The sequence below is a fragment of the Somniosus microcephalus genome, chromosome 3 (assembly GCF_052327205.1).
Source record: "Somniosus microcephalus isolate GS21.2 chromosome 3, FLI_Smic_1.0, whole genome shotgun sequence".
Taxonomy (NCBI): domain Eukaryota; kingdom Metazoa; phylum Chordata; class Chondrichthyes; order Squaliformes; family Somniosidae; genus Somniosus; species Somniosus microcephalus.
The window spans coordinates 120,791,536-120,812,440 of NC_140989.1; the positions used below are offsets into that span (position 1 = coordinate 120,791,536).

General features: G+C 43.7%; 1 protein-coding gene across 1 annotated transcript in view; it reads left to right on the top strand.

Annotated features, from left to right (window-relative positions):
• The window catches only part of tcp1 (t-complex 1), a 36,056-nt gene extending 20,849 nt beyond the window's left edge, over window positions 1-15,207 (top strand). The window contains exons 9-12 of the mRNA XM_085981539.1: window positions 3,487-3,610; window positions 7,995-8,187; window positions 8,767-8,930; window positions 14,620-15,207. Of these exons, the coding sequence (XP_085837665.1) occupies window positions 3,487-3,610; window positions 7,995-8,187; window positions 8,767-8,930; window positions 14,620-14,836 (698 nt within the window). The 3' untranslated portion in view covers window positions 14,837-15,207. The remainder of the gene's footprint in view (window positions 1-3,486; window positions 3,611-7,994; window positions 8,188-8,766; window positions 8,931-14,619) is intronic.
• The last annotated feature ends 5,698 nt before the right edge of the window (window positions 15,208-20,905 follow it).

The following is a 20,905-nucleotide window of genomic DNA, read 5'->3' on the forward strand; positions in this document are numbered from 1 at the left end:
GATAATAACTTGCTCTACGATTTTTCCTGCCAAAGTGTATAACTTCACACTTTCCAGTATTGTATTCCATCTGCCAAATCTCTGCCCACTTACTTAGCCTGTCTATGTCCCCCTGCAGGTTTTTGATGTCCTCCTCACTCACTACTTTCCCTCCCATCTTAGTATCATCTGCAAACTTTGATATGTTACACTCGGTCCCCTCCTCCAAATCGTTAATATAGATTGTAAAGAGTTGGGGACCCAGCACTGACCCCTGCGGAACACCACTAGTTACTGATTGCCAGTCTGAGAATGAACCATTTATCCCAACTCTCTGCCTTCTGTTAGATAGCCAATCCTCTATCCATGCCAGAATATTACCCCCAATCTCGTGATTTTTTATCTTAAGCAATAATCTTTTGTGTGGCACCTTGTCAAATGCCTTTTGGAAGTCTAAATACACTACGTCCACTGGTTCCCCTTTATCCACCCTATGTTACTTCCTCAAAGAACTCCAGCAAATTTGTCAAACATGACTTCCCCTTCATAAAACCATGCTGACTTTGTCCTATTAAATTATGATTATCCAAATGTCCTGTTACTGTCTCCTTAATAATGGACTCCAAAATTTTACCTACCACAGATGTTAGGCTAACCGGTCTATAGTTTCCAGCCTTCTGTCTACTGCCCTTTTTTAAATAAGGGTGTTACTAGCAGTTTTCCAGTCTGCCGGGACCTTTGCCGAGTCCAGGGAGTTTTGGAAAATTATTACCAACGCATCCACAATCCCTACCGCCACTTCCCTCAAGACCCTAGGATGTAAGCCATCAGGTCCAGGTGATTTATCCGCCTTGAGTCCCATTATTTTACCGAGTACCACTTCCTTAGTGATTTTGATCGTGTTTAGCTCCTCCCCCCCCCCCCCCCCCCCCCCCCTTTTTAGCCCCCTGTTTGTCCAGTGTTGGGATATTCTTAGTGTCTTCTACTGTAAAGACTGATACAAAATATTCATTCAGTGTTTTTGCCATCTCCATATTTCCCACCATTAGTTTCCCGGTCTCATCCTCTAAGGGACCAACATTTACTTTAGCCACCCTTTTTCTTTTTATATAACTATAAAAACTCTTACTCTCTCATTTTTTTGCTAATTTCATAATCTATCTTCCCTTTCTTAATCAATCTTTTTGTTATTTTTTGCTGTCTTTTAAAGTTTTCCCAATCCTCTATCCTCCCACTAGATTTGGCTACCTTATATGCCCTTGTTTTTAGTCGAATACTATCCTTAATTTCTTTACTTAGCCACGGATGGCTGTCTTTTCTTTTACACCCTTCTCAGTGGAATATATATTTTTTGGAAGTTGTAAAATAACTCCTTAAATGTACACCACTGATCATGTATCGTCTTACCCTTTAATCTATTTTCCCAATCCACTCTACTCAATTCCGCTCTCATACCTTCATAGTCTCCTTTATTCAAGCTTAGCACGCTTGTTTGAGATCCAACCTTCTCACCCTCTAATTGAATATGGAATTCAACCATGTTATGGTCACTCATTCCAAGGGGATCCTTTTACTAGGACATTTTTAATTAATCCTGTCTCGTTACACAGGACCAGATCTAAGGTTGCTTGCCCCCTGGTCGGTTCAGTTACACACTGCTCAAGAAACCCATCCCTAATACACTCAATGAACTCATCCTCAAGGCAGCCCTGCCCAATTTGATTTGTCCAATTAATATGATAGTTAAAATCCCCCATAATTATAGATGTTCCCTTATTACAAGCCTCAACTATTTCCTGATTGATACTCCGTCCAACAGAGTTGCAACTGTTCGGAGGCCTATAGACTACGCCCACTAGTGTTTTTTACCCCTTATTATTCCTTACCTCCACCAAACTGTTTCATTATCCTGATCTTTTGACCCAATATCATTTCTCTGTATTAGTGATTCCTTCCTTTTATTAACATAGCCACCCCACCTCCCCTTCCTTCCTGCCTGTCCTTCCTGATCGTTAAATAACCTGGTATGTTTAATTCCCAGGCATTGTCACCCTGCAGCCATGTTTCTGTAATGGTCACAAGATCATACCCATATGTAGTTATTTGTGCCATTAACTCGTCTATTTTGTTACGAATGCTACGTGCATTCAGATAGAGAACTTTCAAATATGTTTTGTGACACTTAGTTCCTGCTTTTGCCCTTTTTTATTACTTTACCTTTTACTCCATACCTTCTGCCCCTTCCTGACATGCTCTGGTTTTTAATTTCCCCACTGCTACCTAAGTCTATGACCTTCTCTGTTGTCATTTTTATTATTTGCTCTCTAGGAACCTCCCCCTTCCCCCCCCCCCCCCCCCCCACTAGTTAGTTTAAAGCCCTCTCTACAGCCCTAGTTATATGATCCGCCAGCTCCCTCCTGCCCCAGTACTGGTGCCAGTGTCCCAGGAAGCAAAACCCATTTCTCCCACACCAGTCTTTGAGCCACACATTTAACTCTAATTTTATTTGTCCTAGCCAAATTCGCTCGTGGCTCAGGTGGTAATCCAGAGATTATTACCCTTGTGGTTCTGTTTTTTAATTTGACCCCTAGCTGCTCATACTCCTTTTAACAGAACTGGCTTCCTAGTCCTATCTACGTCGTTTGTACCAACATGGACCACGACAACTGGATCCACCCCCTCCCACTGCACTTTCTTTCCAGCCCAGAGGAGATGTCCTTAACCCTGGCACCGGGTAGGCAACACAGCCTTCGGGACTCTCGCTCTCGGCTGCAGAGAACTCTATCTATCCCCCTAATAATAAAGTAACTTAAGATGGTCAAATATGCAGTTACAAAATCTTGGCAAAAATATGTTTAGTTCGAGGTATGTAGGTAGAGCTTTTGAAGGCTCAATGTGACAGTATTAACATCACATTGTGTACAGCTATCATTTTGATTAATGAAGTACTTTCTTTGTTCTGCCTTTCAATGGCGCCAATTTTATATATTAGTGCATTGAAGGCAGCCGAAAGTCCGGGAGTACAGGAAACTTTGTGCTATCCGGCACCCACGGGACCGAGCTACTGCCGTTACCTCAAAACTTCTGGATAGACCAGCGTCAATGTTATCAGATAGGAGCTTTTCATCTCCGTATTTGACAACAAAGACTGTTGCTTAGCAACAGCTTGTCAACACTCAGCCCATGGCTTGGAAGCGTCTCTGAAGCTGTTGCTAAGATACAGAGACACCTTCCAGAGCCTGCTGTATCTGACCACAAACACTGTTGCTCAGCAACAGCTTGTAAACACTCGGCCCAGTAGCTTGGAAGTGTCTCTGAAGCTGTTGCTAAGCTACAAAGACGCTTTCCAGAGCCTGCCTGTGAAAAGAATGCTAGGAGAAGAAAAAAAACCTAACCAAAACGGCTGCTGATTTCTGCCGTTGGATCGAAGCTGCCGGACATTCAACCTCCGGATAGCACAAAGTTTCCTGTACTTATTTCACATTTTACCCCTTGTTTTGTTTGCAGCAACTATGTGTTCAACACTGGCAAACTTGGAAGGAGAGGAGACTTTTGAAGTCTCCATGTTGGGCCAGGCTGAGGAAGTGGTTCAAGAAAGGATATGTGACGATGAACTGATCCTAATTAAAAAGTAAGGTTGGGGGGGAAGTGTTCTTTTCGCAGTCTATGCCCTGGATTTTTTTTTTTTTTTTTTTTTTAAGAGTTTGTTTAAATTAAAGCATTTCCTTTTTATCAAAGTACTGGTCCACTTTGGACTTTCTTTCTGCTCTTGGACAATTTGTAGACTTGTAGGATTACTTGCTTGAAGTTTCCCTTCCAATTATCTTAGTAATAGAAGGGGCATTGGGGGAAAACCATCAGTTATCCCAAATAGTTTGACGGTTGAAATCTCCTTTTAACGCGTGACACCAAGCATTTTGAATGCATAATAATGAGATATGTATCAAAGCTTTGGTAGACGTTAACAAAACTTTTGTCAGGTGTCAGTTTGCTGCCGTACACAATGCATTGTTTGGTTACTTTACCAGCTGCAGTTTAGCTGTGTAAACCATTCAGAGCATGATGTCCAAGTTATGATACCCAAGTTGAATGTTCGGTTAAATTTATTAAATTACACATTATCTGAGGGTTTCTTTGCGATACTCGGTGCTGAAATTCCCATTTATTTGCTGCCATACTGATCTCCGTAGTGAGCAGTTATACGCGTGGGATAGAGAATATTCAATTGTGCACAACTGAATGGCACTGCTATTGTAATGGCATGGGCTGTACATAAATCCTATTCTCACTTGTATCCACAATACAATGAGCTGGTGTGTGCTGTGTCTACTATTGTATTAGTTGTATCGATACAGATCAAATCTGTCGTATCAATCTAAACAAATTCCTGAATCTCTTGCACCTGTTCCTGACATAGTTACTTAAACTAGTTACAAGCAGTTTTGTAGCCCAATCTGATCTACGTCTCATGTTGAGTTCATAAGCTGCTTTGATGCCAAAATGAATAAATGTACAGAGAATGGTTCATGTTTGATTCCTGATTTAGTTTAGATGATCATAAGAACATAAGAAATAAGAGCAGGAGTGGAACATATGGGCCCTTGAGCCTGCTTCGCCATTCAATAAGATCATGGCTGATCATTGACCTCAACTCCACTTTCCTGCCCGATCTCCATATCCCTTGATTCCACGAGTCCAAAAATCAATCTAACTCCGCCTTGAATATACTCAAAGACTCCGCATTCACAGCCCTCTGGGGCAGAGAATTCCAAAGATTCACAACCCTCTGAGTGAAGAAATTCCTCCTCATTTCAGTCTTAAATGGCCTACCCCTTATTCTGAGACTATGCCCCCTAGTTCCAGACACTCCAGCCAGGGGAAACAACCTCTCAGCATCTACCCTGTCAATTCCCTTCAGAATCTTGTATGTTTCAATGCGATCCCCTCTCATTCTTCTAAACTCCAGAGAGTATAGGCCCATTCTACACAATCTCTCGTCATAGGACAGCCCCCTCATCCCAGGAAGCAATCTAGTGAACCTTCGTTGCACTGCCTCCAAGGCAAGTATATCCTTCCTTAGATAAGGAGACCAGAACTGTGCACAGTACTCCAGGTGTGGTCTCACCAAGGCCCTGTACAATTGTAGCAAGACTTCCTTACTCTTATACTCCAACCCTCTTGCAATAAAAGCCAACATGCCATTTGCCTTCCTTATTGCTTGCTGTACCTGCATGCTAGCTTTCTGTGTTCCTTGCATGAGGGCACCCAAATCTCTCTCAACACCAACATTTGAAGGTTTCTTGCCATATAAAAAATATTCCTACCAAAGTGAATAACCTCACATTTCCCTACATTATATTCCATCTGCCACCTTACTGCTCACTCACTTAGTCTATCTATATCCCTTTGCAGACTGTGTTCTCCTCGCAGCTTACTGTCCCACCTAGCTTTGTATCATCAGCAACTTGGATACATTACACTCGGTCCCTTCATCTAGGTCATTAATATAGATTGTAAATAGCTGAGGCCCCAACACTGATCCTTGCAGCACCCCACTAGTTACAGTCTGCCAACCTGAAAAAGATCCGTTTATCCCTACTCTTTTTATTTTCTGTCCGTTAACCAATCCTCTATCCATGCTACTATATTACCCCCAACCCCATGAGCCCTAATCTTGTGTAATAATCTTTTATATGGCACCTTATCGAATGCCTTTTGGAAATCCAAATATAGTACGTCCACTGGTTCCCCTTTATCTACCCGGCTAGTTACATCCTCAAAAAACTTTGTCAAACATGATTTCCCCTTCATAAAACCATGTCAACTCTGCCTAATCATGTTATGATTTTCTAAGTGACTTGATACCACTTCCTTAACAATGGATTCCAGCATTTTCCCAACGACTGATGTCAGGCTAACTGGCCTGTTTTCTCTTTCCCTCCTTTCTTGAATAGCGGTGTTACATTTGCGACTTTCCAATCCGCTGGCACCATTCCAGAATCTAGGGAATTTTGGTAGCTCAAAACCAATGCATCCACTATCTCTTCAGCCATCTCTTTTAGATCCCTAGGATGTAAGCATTCAGGTCCAGGGGATTTGTCGGCTTTTAGTTTCTCCGCATTGAGCCAGTTAAATTGGGCTGTGTTCTTGGAATGGGGGAGAAATCGTAGGCCCCTGATAGAAGTGCTTTTGTATGAACATTGGTCAGGTACATCTTCAGTCTCTGCTTTGCTTTGGTTTCCATGGTTGTTTAGCCTGCTGATGCTCATGCACAAGGTACTGGAGGACTACTGGCACCACAAGATGCCACCATCAGATCAGAGAAATTAATGGAGGGACAGTTACAACTATAGAATCCACTATAATGGAAAGGAATTTTAATGGTTCTGGGTTGTGGACATAGAGAATGTAGTTACCCCTTCTGAAATAGACACTGCTATCACTGTCCCAGTGATTTGGTGGGTAAGTGCATCACATTAAGACCAGAAAAATGCCAGGTTTGATCTTTGGCCTATGCTGAATTAGCTGGTGTCATCTCCGGTGGCTTCTATGTTTCTATAGGGACAGGGTACTGAATTTGGATGATCAGCCATGATCTCATTGAATGGCGGAGCAGGCTCGAGGGGCCGAATGGCCTACTCCTGCTCCTATCTTCTATGTTTCTATGTGGCTTGATGTGTCTGGGCAGAGGAATATGTGGACACTTGCCAGGGTTCCTGCTGTTCATTAATCTTTACTGGAAAGTGCATGTGGGTGGATGTTGGGTTGGACGAGATCAGGCTTGATTGAAATGCCCTACAGAGTTGAAGAGCTTGGTGTCTAGGTTTTTGCATGAAGTAAGGTGCCTAGGAGCTGCTGGTATTGTGGAAGTGCACTCTGGTAAAAGTGTGTCCAAGAAAAGAAGGGAAAAATTAAGTTCAAAAATGATAGTTTGTTTGGGAAAGAAAGAGTTTCATTTTCCTTATGTATGATTAAAGATCAAGCTCCTGTTGCTTTTAGGATTTTTTTTTGTTGCTCATGATGGTGAGGCATGGAGGCGCTGGCGAATGAAATACTATCTTTATTCAGTTTCAGCATCAAGCAATCCAATTACAGAATAAAGCTCCCCCACTCTTCCTGAAGCTTAGAAAGCTTACCCTATCCTTTGCCAATTTGATATTTCTTACCCTATATCTTTGTGGCCTCTTTCTGGGACTGGTAACTTGGATCATTTATTGACCATTTTGTCTTCTGAAGTTGCACCCACTGTGAGCTGGATTGAGATTGCCAAAACTCATTTCACAAGGGTCCCTTGCAGCTGAAAAGTGAGAAGACTTGGGCAGGATTTAAATTTGGGTCTGCATTGTGCCATTCAGTTGCTGAAGTATTGCTTGAACCAAAATGAAAATTTCTCAAACTATGAAGATACTAAATTAAGTGACTTAAGATATCCACAAAAAAAAAAAAATCCAGAGCCTGGAACTGCCCGCATCCTAACTCCCACCAAGTCCTGTTCACCATCACTGACATACGTTGGCTCCCAGTCCGACAACACCTCAATTTTTAAATTCTCATCCTTGTATTCAAATCCCTCCATGGCCTCACCCCTCCTATCTCTAACGTTCTCCAGCCTTGCAACTCTCCATTCCTGGCCTATCCTACACCCCTGATTTCCATGGCAGTCTGTTTTTAGCTGCCTAGTTGCTAAACTCTAGAATTCCCTCCCTACATCCCTCCACCCCTCTCCTTTTAAGATGCTCTTTGATCACGGTTTTGGTCACCTGTCCTATTCTCTCCTTATGTGGCTCAGTGTCAAATTTTGTTTGGTAATTGTTCCTGTGAAGCGTCTTGGCAATGTTTGTGGTGCTGTATAAATGCAAGTTACAATTTTGTGCTGATTTTAAAACGATGAATTCTCAAATGTGACTTTTGCATGCCAATAAGCTTGGATGCTGCAGGTTTAAAATGAGTTGAACCTGACTTTTGTATATCCAGCATGTGATGCCATTTTGACGGGGCTTTTTCACTCTTTTTAGCACAAAGGCTCGTACTTCTGCTTCCATTATCCTGCGCGGAGCAAATGATTTCATGTGTGATGAGATGGAACGTTCCCTCCATGATGCACTGAGTGTGGTGAAGAGAGTGCTGGAATCAAAGTCATTGGTGCCAGGTGGTGGTGCTGTGGAAGCTGCACTCTCCATCTACTTGGAGAACTACGCAACTAGTTTGGTATGAGTTTAACTTGGACATTTCCGTGGGGGGGAAAAGGCAAATGTAAGGTTTTTCTTTATTTAAAAAAAAAATTCCTTCCTGGTCACCATTTTAAATTGTTTATTTATGCCCTGTTTTGATGGTGCCCAAGGTCCAGACGAATGGTCAGGAACTGGAACCTCCAATCATTTGTTGGCCAAATTTTAATATCCATCGTAGTTTATACCCTCAAGTGAGTGTTGAATGGTCATTGTATTTTCGTAGAGAAAAATACCACCTCTAATTGTCCATGCAAAAGATCATGACAATATTAAGTGCTACAGGAAGTATTTAACCTGTTTCACTGTCCTCTTGGTTGAATGTGTTGGAGGGTGAGGGAGAGATTTATAAAAGTAGGCTGAGATTTTATATATTCCTTTTTTTATTTCTATGCAGAGAAAGAACACTTCCTCAAGATTTTTTTAAGGAATTTCCAGTTTGCCTTGTGCAGTGGATTAGTTGTCACTGATTTTATTGCGCCTATTTAGTTGTAATATCGGGGGAAATTGTCATGAAATTAGTAAGTATTTAATGTAATTGAAGATTTTCTCTCTTTAGGGATCACGTGAGCAGCTTGCAATTGCTGAATTTGCCCGGGCCTTATTGGTTATTCCAAAGACTTTGGCAGTAAATGCAGCTCAGGATTCTACGGACCTGGTTGCTAAGTTGCGTGCATTCCACAACGAAGCCCAGGTAAATCCTGAACGCAAAAATCTGAAATGGTAAGTACATCTTTTCTGCTATAGGTAGTGTCATGTGCTATTATCCGCAGCTTTAGCTGTACACCACTGGACGAGTTACTAGTTCGACCAGTGAAAAGGCAGCTATTCATAAGTGAAAGTACAGTTCAACATCTGTGTTAAAACCTGGTGAACAGTTACGTTTTGGTTACATGGCTCCATGGGGTGCAGCTTCATTTTCACCCAAGCAGAAGGCCTACCTTTCCAGTATTGTGTGGGCTGCTGTAGGAAAGGCATAATTAGACTAGCAACTCTTGCATTCCTCCGGTGCCCTATCTGGTGGGTAGTTGTCCTTGTGGGATGAATTCAAAACTGGGCGAGAAGTGTGGGACCCTTCTGCACACTTTTTTAAAACTGTTCTGCTTCGGTGCATTTAAGACACCAATTGAGAATAATTCAGTCTAAAAGTTCAGAAAACGAATGGAAAAGTAGGAATAGATAGAAAAGTGTTGAATAAACAGGCATATACAAAAGCACAAACTTGCTTGCAGTATTCAGGGGCTATAAATAATTTTTAAAACTGAGTGAGATGCAATTTAATCGGGAATTTCAGGATATTGACCCAGCGGCGATGGGGATCATGGTGGTCCATGACTTGGAGGTGATGGTGTTCTAGGTAATAAAGGGAGGTGGACAAATGGATGCTCAGGTTCTGCTATCTGCCTTTGATGATGGGCATTCATTCCTTGCTAAATCAGTTTCTTTCTGGCGATTAAGACTTTGTGGAGACAGTTTAGCCTGAACTTTAGGCCCTGGTAGCAAGCTTAGATTACTTCAGAGTAGAAGAAAGAGGTGATAATGACTGAACAAAGTAAAAGGCCTTGTCTGAAGAGTTTTAAAATCACTCCAGCCCCAAAACATATGGATTAATTTCTCTTAACATCTCCAGTGTGACTTCTCTCTCGTTTTATTTGGGGATTAATGCATTTTGTTAACTTTAGATTGGGTGAGCCAAGCATTGATATTTTTTGACATTTGAGGTGGGAGTAGCAGGATCTCAAATGACTGCTGGGCAGTGGTATTATGGTTTGGACATTCCAGCAGTTGCGTTTGATTTGGACACAGAGGTTTATTCAATAAGTGGGTGACTAAGTATCCAGTTTAGATTTGCGCAACCATGCCGGGATAGCCTGCTTGGCATTTTCCCATTTCATTCTCGGAGGGCTAAAGACTCATTGCGCATCCTACTCCTGCTGTGGGATAATCCCAAATTGTAGACGTCATGGCAAGGACTCCCAAATTGTAGACTTAAATGCATTGAATGTAATCTTAATAAATGGCAGGTTGTGAACACAATGGAACAGATTTTGCTATAGCAGGGCATCTGCTGTTGGTTAGACTTGCCCATGCATCCTTCAGCTCAAAAACATTTTTTGCTAACGGTGCAGTGTGGGAAATGGGACATCTGGGACCTGAGTGAACAAGGCACCAATGAGATTTGAGGATTGAGAAATAAACACAGCAAGGACTGAGACGGGGGATGAATTCAATGTCAGATCAGGTACAGAAGGAGAAATCGAGGGGGGGAAATAATTGGATCCAAAGAGGGGGGAAAAGAGACTAACGAAAAGTAAACATTTTTTTAAATCTCCCAAATTCAACACCTGAAGGAATGAGACTCCCACTTGTGGGAAGGGTAGCGTAGTGGTAATATCACTGGGTTAGTAATCCAGAGGCCTAGACTAATGATCCAGAGACGTGAGTTCAAATCCCACCACGGCAGCTGGGGTATTTAAATTCAGTTAATTAGATAAATCTGGAATAAAAAGCTAGTATTAGTAATGGTGACCATGAAACTGTCGTAAAAACAAAAAACAATCTGGTTCACTAATGTCCTTTTTAGGGAAGGAAATCTGCTGTCTTTACCTGGTCTGGCCTATATGTGACTCCAGACCCACAGCAATGCGGTTGACTCTAAGTGCCCTCTGAAATGGCCTAGCAAGCCACTCCGTTGTAACGAACCGCTACGAAATACAATAATAAGAATGAAACCAGACGGACCACGCAGCATCGACCTCGGCTACGGACACGTTAACGACACACCCAGTTGACCCTGCAAAGTCCTCCTCACCAACATCTGGGACTTGTGCCAAAATTGGGAGAGCTGTCCCACAGACTAGTCAAGCAACAGCCTGACATAGTCATACACTCAAAACCATACCTTTCAGCCAATGTCCCACATTTCTCCATCCCCATCCCTGGGTATGTCCTGTCCCGCCAGCAGGACAGACCCACCAGGGGTGGGGGCACAGTGGTATACAGTCGGGAAGGATGGCCTTGGGAGTCCTCAACATTGACTCCGGGCCCCATGAAGTCTCATGGCTTCAGCTCAAGCATGGGTAAGGAAACCTCCTGCTGATTACCACCTACTGCTTTCCCTCTGCTGTTGAATCAGTACTCTGCCATGTTGACCACCACTTGGAAGAAGCACTGAGAGCAGCAAGGGCACAGAATGTACTCTGGGTGGGGGACTTCAATGCCCATCACCAAGAGTGGCTCGGTGGCACCAGTGCTGGCCAAGTCCTGAAGGACATAGCTGCCGGTCTGGGCCTGCGACAGGTGATGAGAGAACCAACACGTGGGAAAACCCTACTTGACCTCGTCCTCACCAATCTACCTGTCGCAGATGCATCTGTTCATGACAGTATTGGTAGCGGTGACAACCGTACTAAATGGGATAGATTCAGAACAGATCTAGCAGCTCAAAACTGGGTATCCATGAGGTGCTGTGGGCCACCAGCAGCAGTCGAATTGTATTCCACCACAATCTGTAACCTCACGGCCTGGCATCCCCAACTCTACCATTACCATCAAGCCAGGGGACCAACCTTAGTTCAGTGAGGGGTGTAGAAGAGCATGCCAGGGACAGCACCAGGTGTACCTGGGGAAGCTGCAACACAGGACTACATGCATGCTAAAAAGCAGAAGCAGCATGCTATAGATCCCACAATCAATGGATCAGATCAAAGCTCTGCAGTCCTGCCACTTCCAGTCGTGAATGGTAGTGGACCATTAAACAACTAACTGGAGGAGGAGTCTCCATGAATATCTCCAAACTCAATGGAGGAGGAGGCTCCATGAATATCTCCAAACTCAATGATGGTGGAGCCCAGCACGTGAGTCCAAAAGACAAGGCTGATGTGTTTGCAACCATCTTCAGCCAGAAGTGCCAAGTGGATGATCCATATCGGCCTTCTGATGCCCCCACTATCGCAGAAGCCAGTCTTAGCCCATTCGATTCACTCCACGTGATATCAAAAATGGCTGAGCGTACTGGATACAGCAAAGACTATGGGCCCCAACAACATCCCGGCTGTCGAGCTGAAGACTTGCGCTCCAGAAGTAGCCACGCCTCTAGCCAAGCTGTTCCAGTACAGCTACAACACTGGCATCTACCCGACAATGTGGATAACTGCCCAGGCGTGTCCTGTCCACAAAAAGCAGGACAAATCCAACCCGGCCAATTACCGCCCCATCAGTCTACTCTCAATCATCAGCACAGTGATGGAAGGTGTCATCAACAGTGCTATCAAGCGGCACTTACTCACCAATAACCTCCTCACTACTGGCTCAGTTTGGGTTCCGCCAGGACCACTCTGCTCCAGACCTCATTGCAGCCTTGGTCCAAACATGGACAAAAGAACTGAATTCCAGAGGTGAGGTGAGAGTGACAGCCCTTAACACCAAGGCAGTATTTGACCAAGTGTGGCATCAAGGAGCCTTAGTAAAATTGAAATCAATGGGAATCGGGGGGGGGGGAAACTCTCCGCTGGCTGGAGTCATACCTAGCACAAAGGAGGATGGTTGTGGTGGTTGAAGGTCAGTCATCACAGCCCCAGGACATCGCTGCAGGAATTCCTCAGGGCAGTGTCCTCGGCTCAACCATCTTCAGCTGCTTCATCAATGACCTTCCCTCCAACATAAGGGTACAGTCATTCAGCGCCATTCACAACTCCTCAGCTAATGAAGCAGTCCATGCCCGCATGCAACAAGACTTGGATGACTTTCAGGCTTGGGCTGATGTGTGGCATGAATGTTACCTGCCACTTAAGTGCCAGGCAATGACCATCTCCAACAAGCGAGAGTCTAACCACCGCTCCTTGACATTCAACGGCATTACCATCACTGAAACCCCCACCATCATCCTCCTCGGGGTCACCATTGACCAGAAGCTTAACTGGACCAGCCACATAAATAATGTGGCAACAAGAGCAGGTCCGAGGCTACGTATTCTGCGGCAAGTACCTCACCTGACTCCCCAAAGCCTTTCCACCATCTACATGGCACAAGTAAGGAGTGTGATGGAACACTCTCCAATTACTTGGATGAGTGCAGCTCTAATAACATTCGAAGCTTGACACCATACAGGACAAAGCAGCCCGCTTGATTTGCACCCCATCCACCACCTTAAACCTTCACTCCCTCCACCACCGGTGCACCGTGGTTGCAGTGTACACCATCTGCAAGATGCACTGCAGCAACTTGCCAAGGTTTCTTCAGCAGCACCTCCCAAACCCACGGCCTCTTCCACCGAGAAGGACAAGGGCAGCAGGCGCATGGGAACACCACCACCTCCAGCAGAAAATCTGTGCCTGGTGCAACAGCCACACAAAGGCACAAATCCCGATTTTCTGCGCCCGGATACAGGAGTGGAATTTCTACATCTTGGCCTTCTCAAACTAGCAAGTCACACACCATCCTGATTTAGACATATTGCCAATCCTTCATCGTCACTAGGTCAAAATCCTGCAACTCCGTACCTGTGGGAGTACCTTCACATGGACTGCGGTGGTTCAAGGTGGCTCACCACCGCCTTCTCACTGGCAATTAGGGATAGGCAATAAATGCTGGCGTTGCCAGCGAGGTTAATTGGCATTGTTAAAAGGTACTTACACTTGAAATGACAGGACCTCATTTTCTGGGGTGAGTTTAGTTTGTATCTACCATATATTTCATGGCGAGAACTCTCATTGTAGATTTAAATGCATTGAATGTAATCTTATAAATGGCAGGTTATCTACCATACATCAACTTCACAGTATTCAATACGTGTCAATGGTGAGGCAGACATCAAAATGCCATTTTCGCAAAGGCATCTCTGACAGCAAAATTTGGATATTGGCATTTAACTGGACATCTGCTCCTCGCCTGAAGTTGCTGTACCGTTTAACCTTAAATAACGGCCATTAGCATCACATTTATTTTGACAACAAATTCTGACCTAATAGGTAGTAGATATAGAGAGAAATATTTATAGGTCCTTGCTGGGTGCATTGTTGCTGTCGTTAGCAATGGAGCGACTTTCACCTCCTGAAGTAGCAAAAGGATCCAATAAAGCTGAGGGTCTGGGAGACTAAGGCCCTCCTCCACCCCACCCCACTGCTCTGACGAAGGGTGGTCGTGGGTTTATGACTGCTATAAGGAAGAAAGAAATGAAACTGATCTTTTTTGAAAGTCTGGAGGTAAATGAAGAGAGGAAGCATCGAGATTTGGGAGTGATCACCCTCTTGATTATTTTAACTCCAGTGATTTATGAACTTTCTGTATCATAGTCGAGCTCCAAGTAAAGTTAGTACCGTGCTTATTTAGTGATGCTCGGTCTGATTGCCTGGACTGATTTTAAATTCCTATTTGAAGCACACAGATTTTTAAGGATTTTTTTTTTGCACAGGATTGGCCTTGATTTAGTGAATGGTAAAGCAAGGGACAACAAGCAAGCTGGTGTATTTGAGCCAACTATGGTCAAAACAAAGAGTTTGAAGTTTGCAACAGAAGCTGCCATTACCATCCTTCGCATTGATGATCTGATCAAACTTTATCCAGAGGATAAACCAGACAAAGGAAAGAGTTACCATGATGCCGTTCAAAGTGGAGAGCTTGATGGTTGAAGCACCTGAGTTGTTAAACAGTTATATCTATAGCCAGTGTTTGTCAGATTATAACTTGTATTTCGGTGTGTTAGATATCAAAATATAAAATAAAATGTCATTTTCTGCTTTCATTTATTGTTTGTATTACAGTGGCACATGTAGTTAATATTTAAGTGTTTCTGGAATCTGCAGATTAAAGTCATTGTTAACAAACATTAGATATGTGCAAAATTCCTATAAACCAACACTATTGGTTTCCAGCTCCTTAAGTGAGTTGAGGAAAGTGCATCACTGTTTTTCTTAGGGAGCTGTTAGAAACTATGCTACCTTATGTCTTTTTTTTGCACAGGATTGGCATTCAAGTCTTGAATAAAAGTTTGTCAACTGGTTCTTTTTTAGTCCCACATTATTCTTGCCTGCAGAACAAGACTTTGAGTTTTTAACTATATTGCCTTCTGTGGTTTATCTCCATGGAACATTTTCACCTATTTGATAAATGAAGATATGCTGAAATGGATAGTGCAGAGCTGAAAATGGCTTAATCTCTTCTCCCTTCTACCCATCTTGGGTGGTCTTGCATTGCACACAGTGCCCAGCCAGTGTACTGCTCTGCCACTCTGAAATGGGAGTTGAGAGTTGGTAAGAGTAGCTATTCTGATTTTGCTGCTGTTTGTTGAGCTGAATAAAATGCCATTCACAAAATTGCCTTTCACAAACTCACACTGAGACAATATGTAGCCGAAGGCAATCTAGTAATTGTACTTCAACAATATGCATCAGAAATTGTGCTGGTGTATTGGGTGCTAGTTTACACTCCGATCCTGCATTTCATGGCGAGGGGTTCTGCTAACTCCAAGTATTGTATACAATGTTACCCCTAATTTTTTTTTGGTGAATGGTCCCTTTAAAGGGCTGTGCGGCACATTCAAAATTACACATGCGCTGTTTCACCCATTGCAAAGCCACTGAGTGGCCTGCATGGGATCTGCAGACAGCCGCATAGCTTAGCGGGAACATTGATTGCATATTGTATGTGATTCTGTTGTGCAAGAACTTGATCTGCTTAGTGTAATTGGAAATCAGGAAATGGTAGACTTACTAAGTAGCTACTTTGTATCAGTCTTCACAGTAAAGGAAGAGGATAAAGTACCAGAGATGCAAGGAAAACAAAATAAATCACAGGGAGGAGCTAACTAGATTCAGTACAAGTAATTTTTAAGAATGCTGTTGCAGGAACTAATGAGATTTAAGAGACAAATCTCCAGGACCTGATTTCCACCTCGGGCTATTAAAGTAGTAGGTGAGGAAATTGTTGATGTTGGTCATGGGTGTAAAATTATAGTTTGTGCTCTACTTCTGCATCAGCCATCTGAAGTAGTAAGATGATCTTCCAAAACACTCTTCAGGAATTGTCCCCTTGGCTTGTAAAACTGCCAATATCACTCCATTGTTTAAGAAGGGTAGGAGAGATAAACTAGGAAGTTATAGGCTAATTAATCTAAGGTCAGTTGTGGGGAAATTAGTAGAAGCGGTTATTACATAGAAGATAGGAGTAGGCCATTCGGCCCCTTGAGCCTGTTCCCCCATTTAATGCAATCATGGCTGATTATCCAAATTCAGTACCCTGTCCCTGCTTTCTCCCCATATCCCTTTAGCCTTAAGAAATATATCTTAACTCCTTCTTGAATATATTTAATGAATTGGCCTCAACTGCCTTCTGTGGTACTCTGGGTGAAGAAATTCCTCCTCATCTCAGTCCTAAATGGCTTACCCCTTATCCTTAGACTGTGATCCCTGATTCTGGACACCCCTGCCATTGGGAACATCCTGCATCGAGTCTGTCTAGTCCTGTTAGAATTTTATAAGTTTCAATGAGATCTCCTCTCATTCTTCTGAACTCTAGCGAATATAAGCCTAATCGACCCAATCTCTCTTCATACGTCATTCCTGTCATCCCAGGTATCAGTCTGGTGAATCTTCGCTGCACTCCATGGCAAGATCATCTTTCCTCCGATAAGGTGACCAAAACTGCACACAATACTCAAGGTGTGGTCTTACCAAGGCCCTGTACAACTGCAGCAAGACATCCTTGTTCCTGTACTCAAATCTTCACTATGAAGGCCAACATACCGCCTTAACTGCATGCTGCACCTGCATGCTTACCTGCAGCGACTGGTGCCCTTCCCCTTTTCCCAATCTATTGCTGTTTGGATAATAATCTGCCTTCCTGTTTTTGCCACCAAAGTGGATAACCTCGCATTTATCCACATTATACTGCATCTGCCCAATCACCCAACCTGTCCAAATCATACTGGAGTTTCTCGGCATCCTCCTCACAGCACACACGCCCACCGAGCTTTGTGTCATCTGCAAACTTGCAGATATTACATCTAGTTCCCTCGTCTAGATCATTAATACATATTGTGAATAGCTGGGGTCCTAGCACCGATCCCTGCGGTACCCCACTAGTCACTGCCTGCCACGGGGGGGGGGGGGATCTTTATTCCAACATTAGGGGCAGAGTGACTGAGCATTTGGACAAATAGCTGATCAGAGAAAGCCAGCATAGATTTGTAAAGGACAAGTCATTAATGAACCAAGTTGAATTTTTTGAGGAGGTAACTAATGTACATAAGAGATTGTCTGTGGATGTTATTTATATGGGCTTCCGGAAAAGTTCCACATAAGAGACTTAACAAAAATGAGAGTGCATGGAATTGGAGGCATCCTCCAAATGGAATTTAACCCTGAAAAGTGTGAGGTGATGCATTTTGGACAGACTAACAAGGCAAGGGAATACACAATGAATGGTAAGACCCTAGGAAAGACAGAGGATCAGAGGGACCTTGGTGTGCATGTACATAGATCCCTGAAGGCAGCAGAACAGGTGGATAAGGTGGTTAAAAAGGCATATGGGATACTTGCCTTCATTAGCCAAGGCATAGAATATAAGAGCAGGGAGGTTATGATGGAGCTGTACAAAATGCTGGTAAGGCCACAGCTGGAGTACTGTCTGCGGTTCTGGTCACCACACTATAGGAAGGATGTGATTGCATTGGAGAGGGTGCAGAGGAGATTTACCAGGATGTTACCTGGGCTGGAGCGCTTCACCTATGAAGAAAGACTGGACAGGCTGGGGTTGTTTTCCTTGGAGCAGAGAAGGCTGAGGGGGGACCCGATTGAGGTGTACAAAATTATGAGGGGCATAGATAGGGTAGATAGAAAGGAACTTTTCCCCTTAGTAGAGGGGTCAATAACAAGGGGGCAGAGATTCAAGGTAAGGGGCAGGAGGTTTAGAGGGGATTTGAGGAAAAACTTTTTCACCCAGAGGGTGGTTGGAATCTGGAACTCACTGCCTGAAATGGTGGTAGAGGCAGGAACCCTCACAACATTCAAGAAGCATTTGGATGAGCACTTGAAATGCCATAGCATACAAGGCTACAGACCAAATGCTGGAAAATGGGATTAGATTAGACAGGGCTTGATGGCTGGCGCAGACGCGATGGGCCGAAGGGCCTCTTTCTGTGCTGTATGACTCTTGGCTTGGGTAGGAAATTGGTTAGTAGGTAGATAAGAATAGGGATAATGGGTATGTACTCAAAATGGCAGGATGTGATTGGTGGTGTGTCGTCTCCTTCCCCCCTGCCCCCTGGGATCTGTACCGGGGCCGCAGGTTATCACTATATTTATAAATGACTTGGTTGAAGGAATAGAGAGCTGTTCCAAGTCTGCTGATGACACTAATTAGGTGGCACAGTAAATAGTGTGGGTGGGAGCAGAAAGTTGCAAAAGGACATTGATAAATTAAGTGAGTGGGCAAAACTGGCAGATGGAGGAAAGTGTGGGGTCATCCACTTTGGACCGAAAGAAAGACAGATCAGAGTATGTTCTAAGTGGTGAGAAGCTAGGAATTGGATGAGCAAAGTGATTTAGGGGTCCAAGTACAGAAATCACTAAAAGCTAGTGGACAGATACAAAGAATAATTTGAAACGACTATTTTCCTTTATCTCGAGAGGGATGAAGTTCTGTTATAGCTGTACAGTGCCTGGCGAGACCCCTTCTGGAGTACTGCATTCACTTCTGGACATTGCACCTTACTAAGGATATATTGGCCTTGCAGGAGGTGCAGTACAGATTCACTAGAATGATACTGGGGCTAAAAGGGTTAAATTATGAGGGCAGGTTGCATACACGAGGCTTGTATTCCATTGAATATAGAAGATTAAGGAGTGATCTAATTGAGATGTTCAAAGAAGTTGATAGGGTAGAGAGAAACTTTCCTCTGGTGGGTGTGTCCGGAATAGGGGACATAATCCTAAAAATTAGAGCTAGACTGTTCAGGTGTAATGCCAGGAAGCATTTCTTCACACAGAGTAGTGAAAAATCTGGAACTAATTTCCCCCAAAAAGCTGTTGAGGCTAGGTCAATTTAAAATTTCCAAACTGAGATTGATAGATTTTTGTTAGGCAAGGGTATTAAGGGTTATGAAACCAAGGTAGACGAAGTTAAGGTACGGATCGCCCATGATTTAATTGAATGACCGAACTGGCTTGAGGGGCTGAATGGCCTACTGCTATTCCTATGTTGCTCGTGCAGAGAAGCTCAGAAGTGCCTTGTTATATGTGCTACCTTGTGCTTGGGGAAATGTGTGTACATATTCAGATTTTATTTTCACCCAAAAGTAAAATCGGGGGTGTGGAAAACCCATTGGCAGTTTATCCGTCTAGTACAGAGTGTATTTATACTGTGATTGATATCTTGGCAATGTTAACTAATGCATCCTTGATCATACATTCTTCTGCATATTCTAGAAAGGTACAATGTGGATACTTACAGCAGCTAACTTTGGAGAAAGATATGAAGCTTCAGTTGGGGGGGGGGTTGTAGTGTCCGCGCATCAATAACACACGGACTGCAGGAGGACGATAAGAGGTGTTTACTGAACAGAGGGTATGCTGAAACTGAAAGTACAGAAGCCTGCTACTGCTTTATATACAGGTGTGGTCACTGCTGGTACTACAGCATAAAAGCAGTTCTCTTAAAGGTCCACAACAGGGGTGGGGAGTTTTTTTTCTAAAACAAACATTCTATTCAGCCTTGAACATCCACAAAATGGTTAAAGAGCTGTTACAGAAGTCAGTATGGTTCAACTGGTACTAAAGGTATGTAGGGTTTGAAAATCCACAACCACGTTTTATTGGAGCCCTCTAATGGCAAGGTGACCAAAATTGGATTGCCCTATACAGTTTAAAACCAACATTTTCGGCCAATGCAGTGGTCCCGAAAAGCAGGCTGGGATATCTGAATACAGGGGACTGTGGCTCAGAAGCGAGCCATAGATGTCGGCCAATCGAAACAAAGTGCATTCTCAAAGGCCAATCAGGGGACTGAGTCAGGCCTGAAGCAAGGAAATCCCCGGCCAATGGGGTCTACCTGGCCCAGGTTTGAATATGTGACTCACCCCTAATTGAGCTATGAGTACAGGCCATCATCACCTTAATCAACTCGGACTAGGGACAATAGTTTTGGGATCACTACAGTTAAGAGGTGGCCCAAAATAATCAAGTCCCAGGACTGACACAATGGGACCGTAGACTTGGAGGAGCCGCTGTGCACTCAAACCAATACCCCTGCCCTCCCACTTGTAAACACCAATTTAATTGGGCGCGAAGAGGCCGAAATGGAATTGGGTATAAAATACAGAACCAAGAGATTATTAGGAAGACCAGAAGAAAGAGCAGGAGAGCGAGTTAAGAAGCTGAGGGAGAAACGAGCTGGGGCAAACTACCATCTAAAGAACTCCAACCACGCTGATGAGAAGATCCACCATCAGGCCCCAGACTCAATCGGCATACTGAAAGTTTACTCCGCTACCAGACGGCGCAACATCACCGCAAGAAACCGCACCGTATACCGACTCCCGTCCCGGGGACATCAACAAGAAGACACCAACGACCGAAGTGGCTGTGGAAGACGGCATTCACTCCCGCTATTTCGGGAGCCTTTTCCATCAAGCACAAACCAACCAACAACAGCAACAACCCAACAACCGCACTCAAAGTAGGCTGTGAGTATAATCCAAGGGC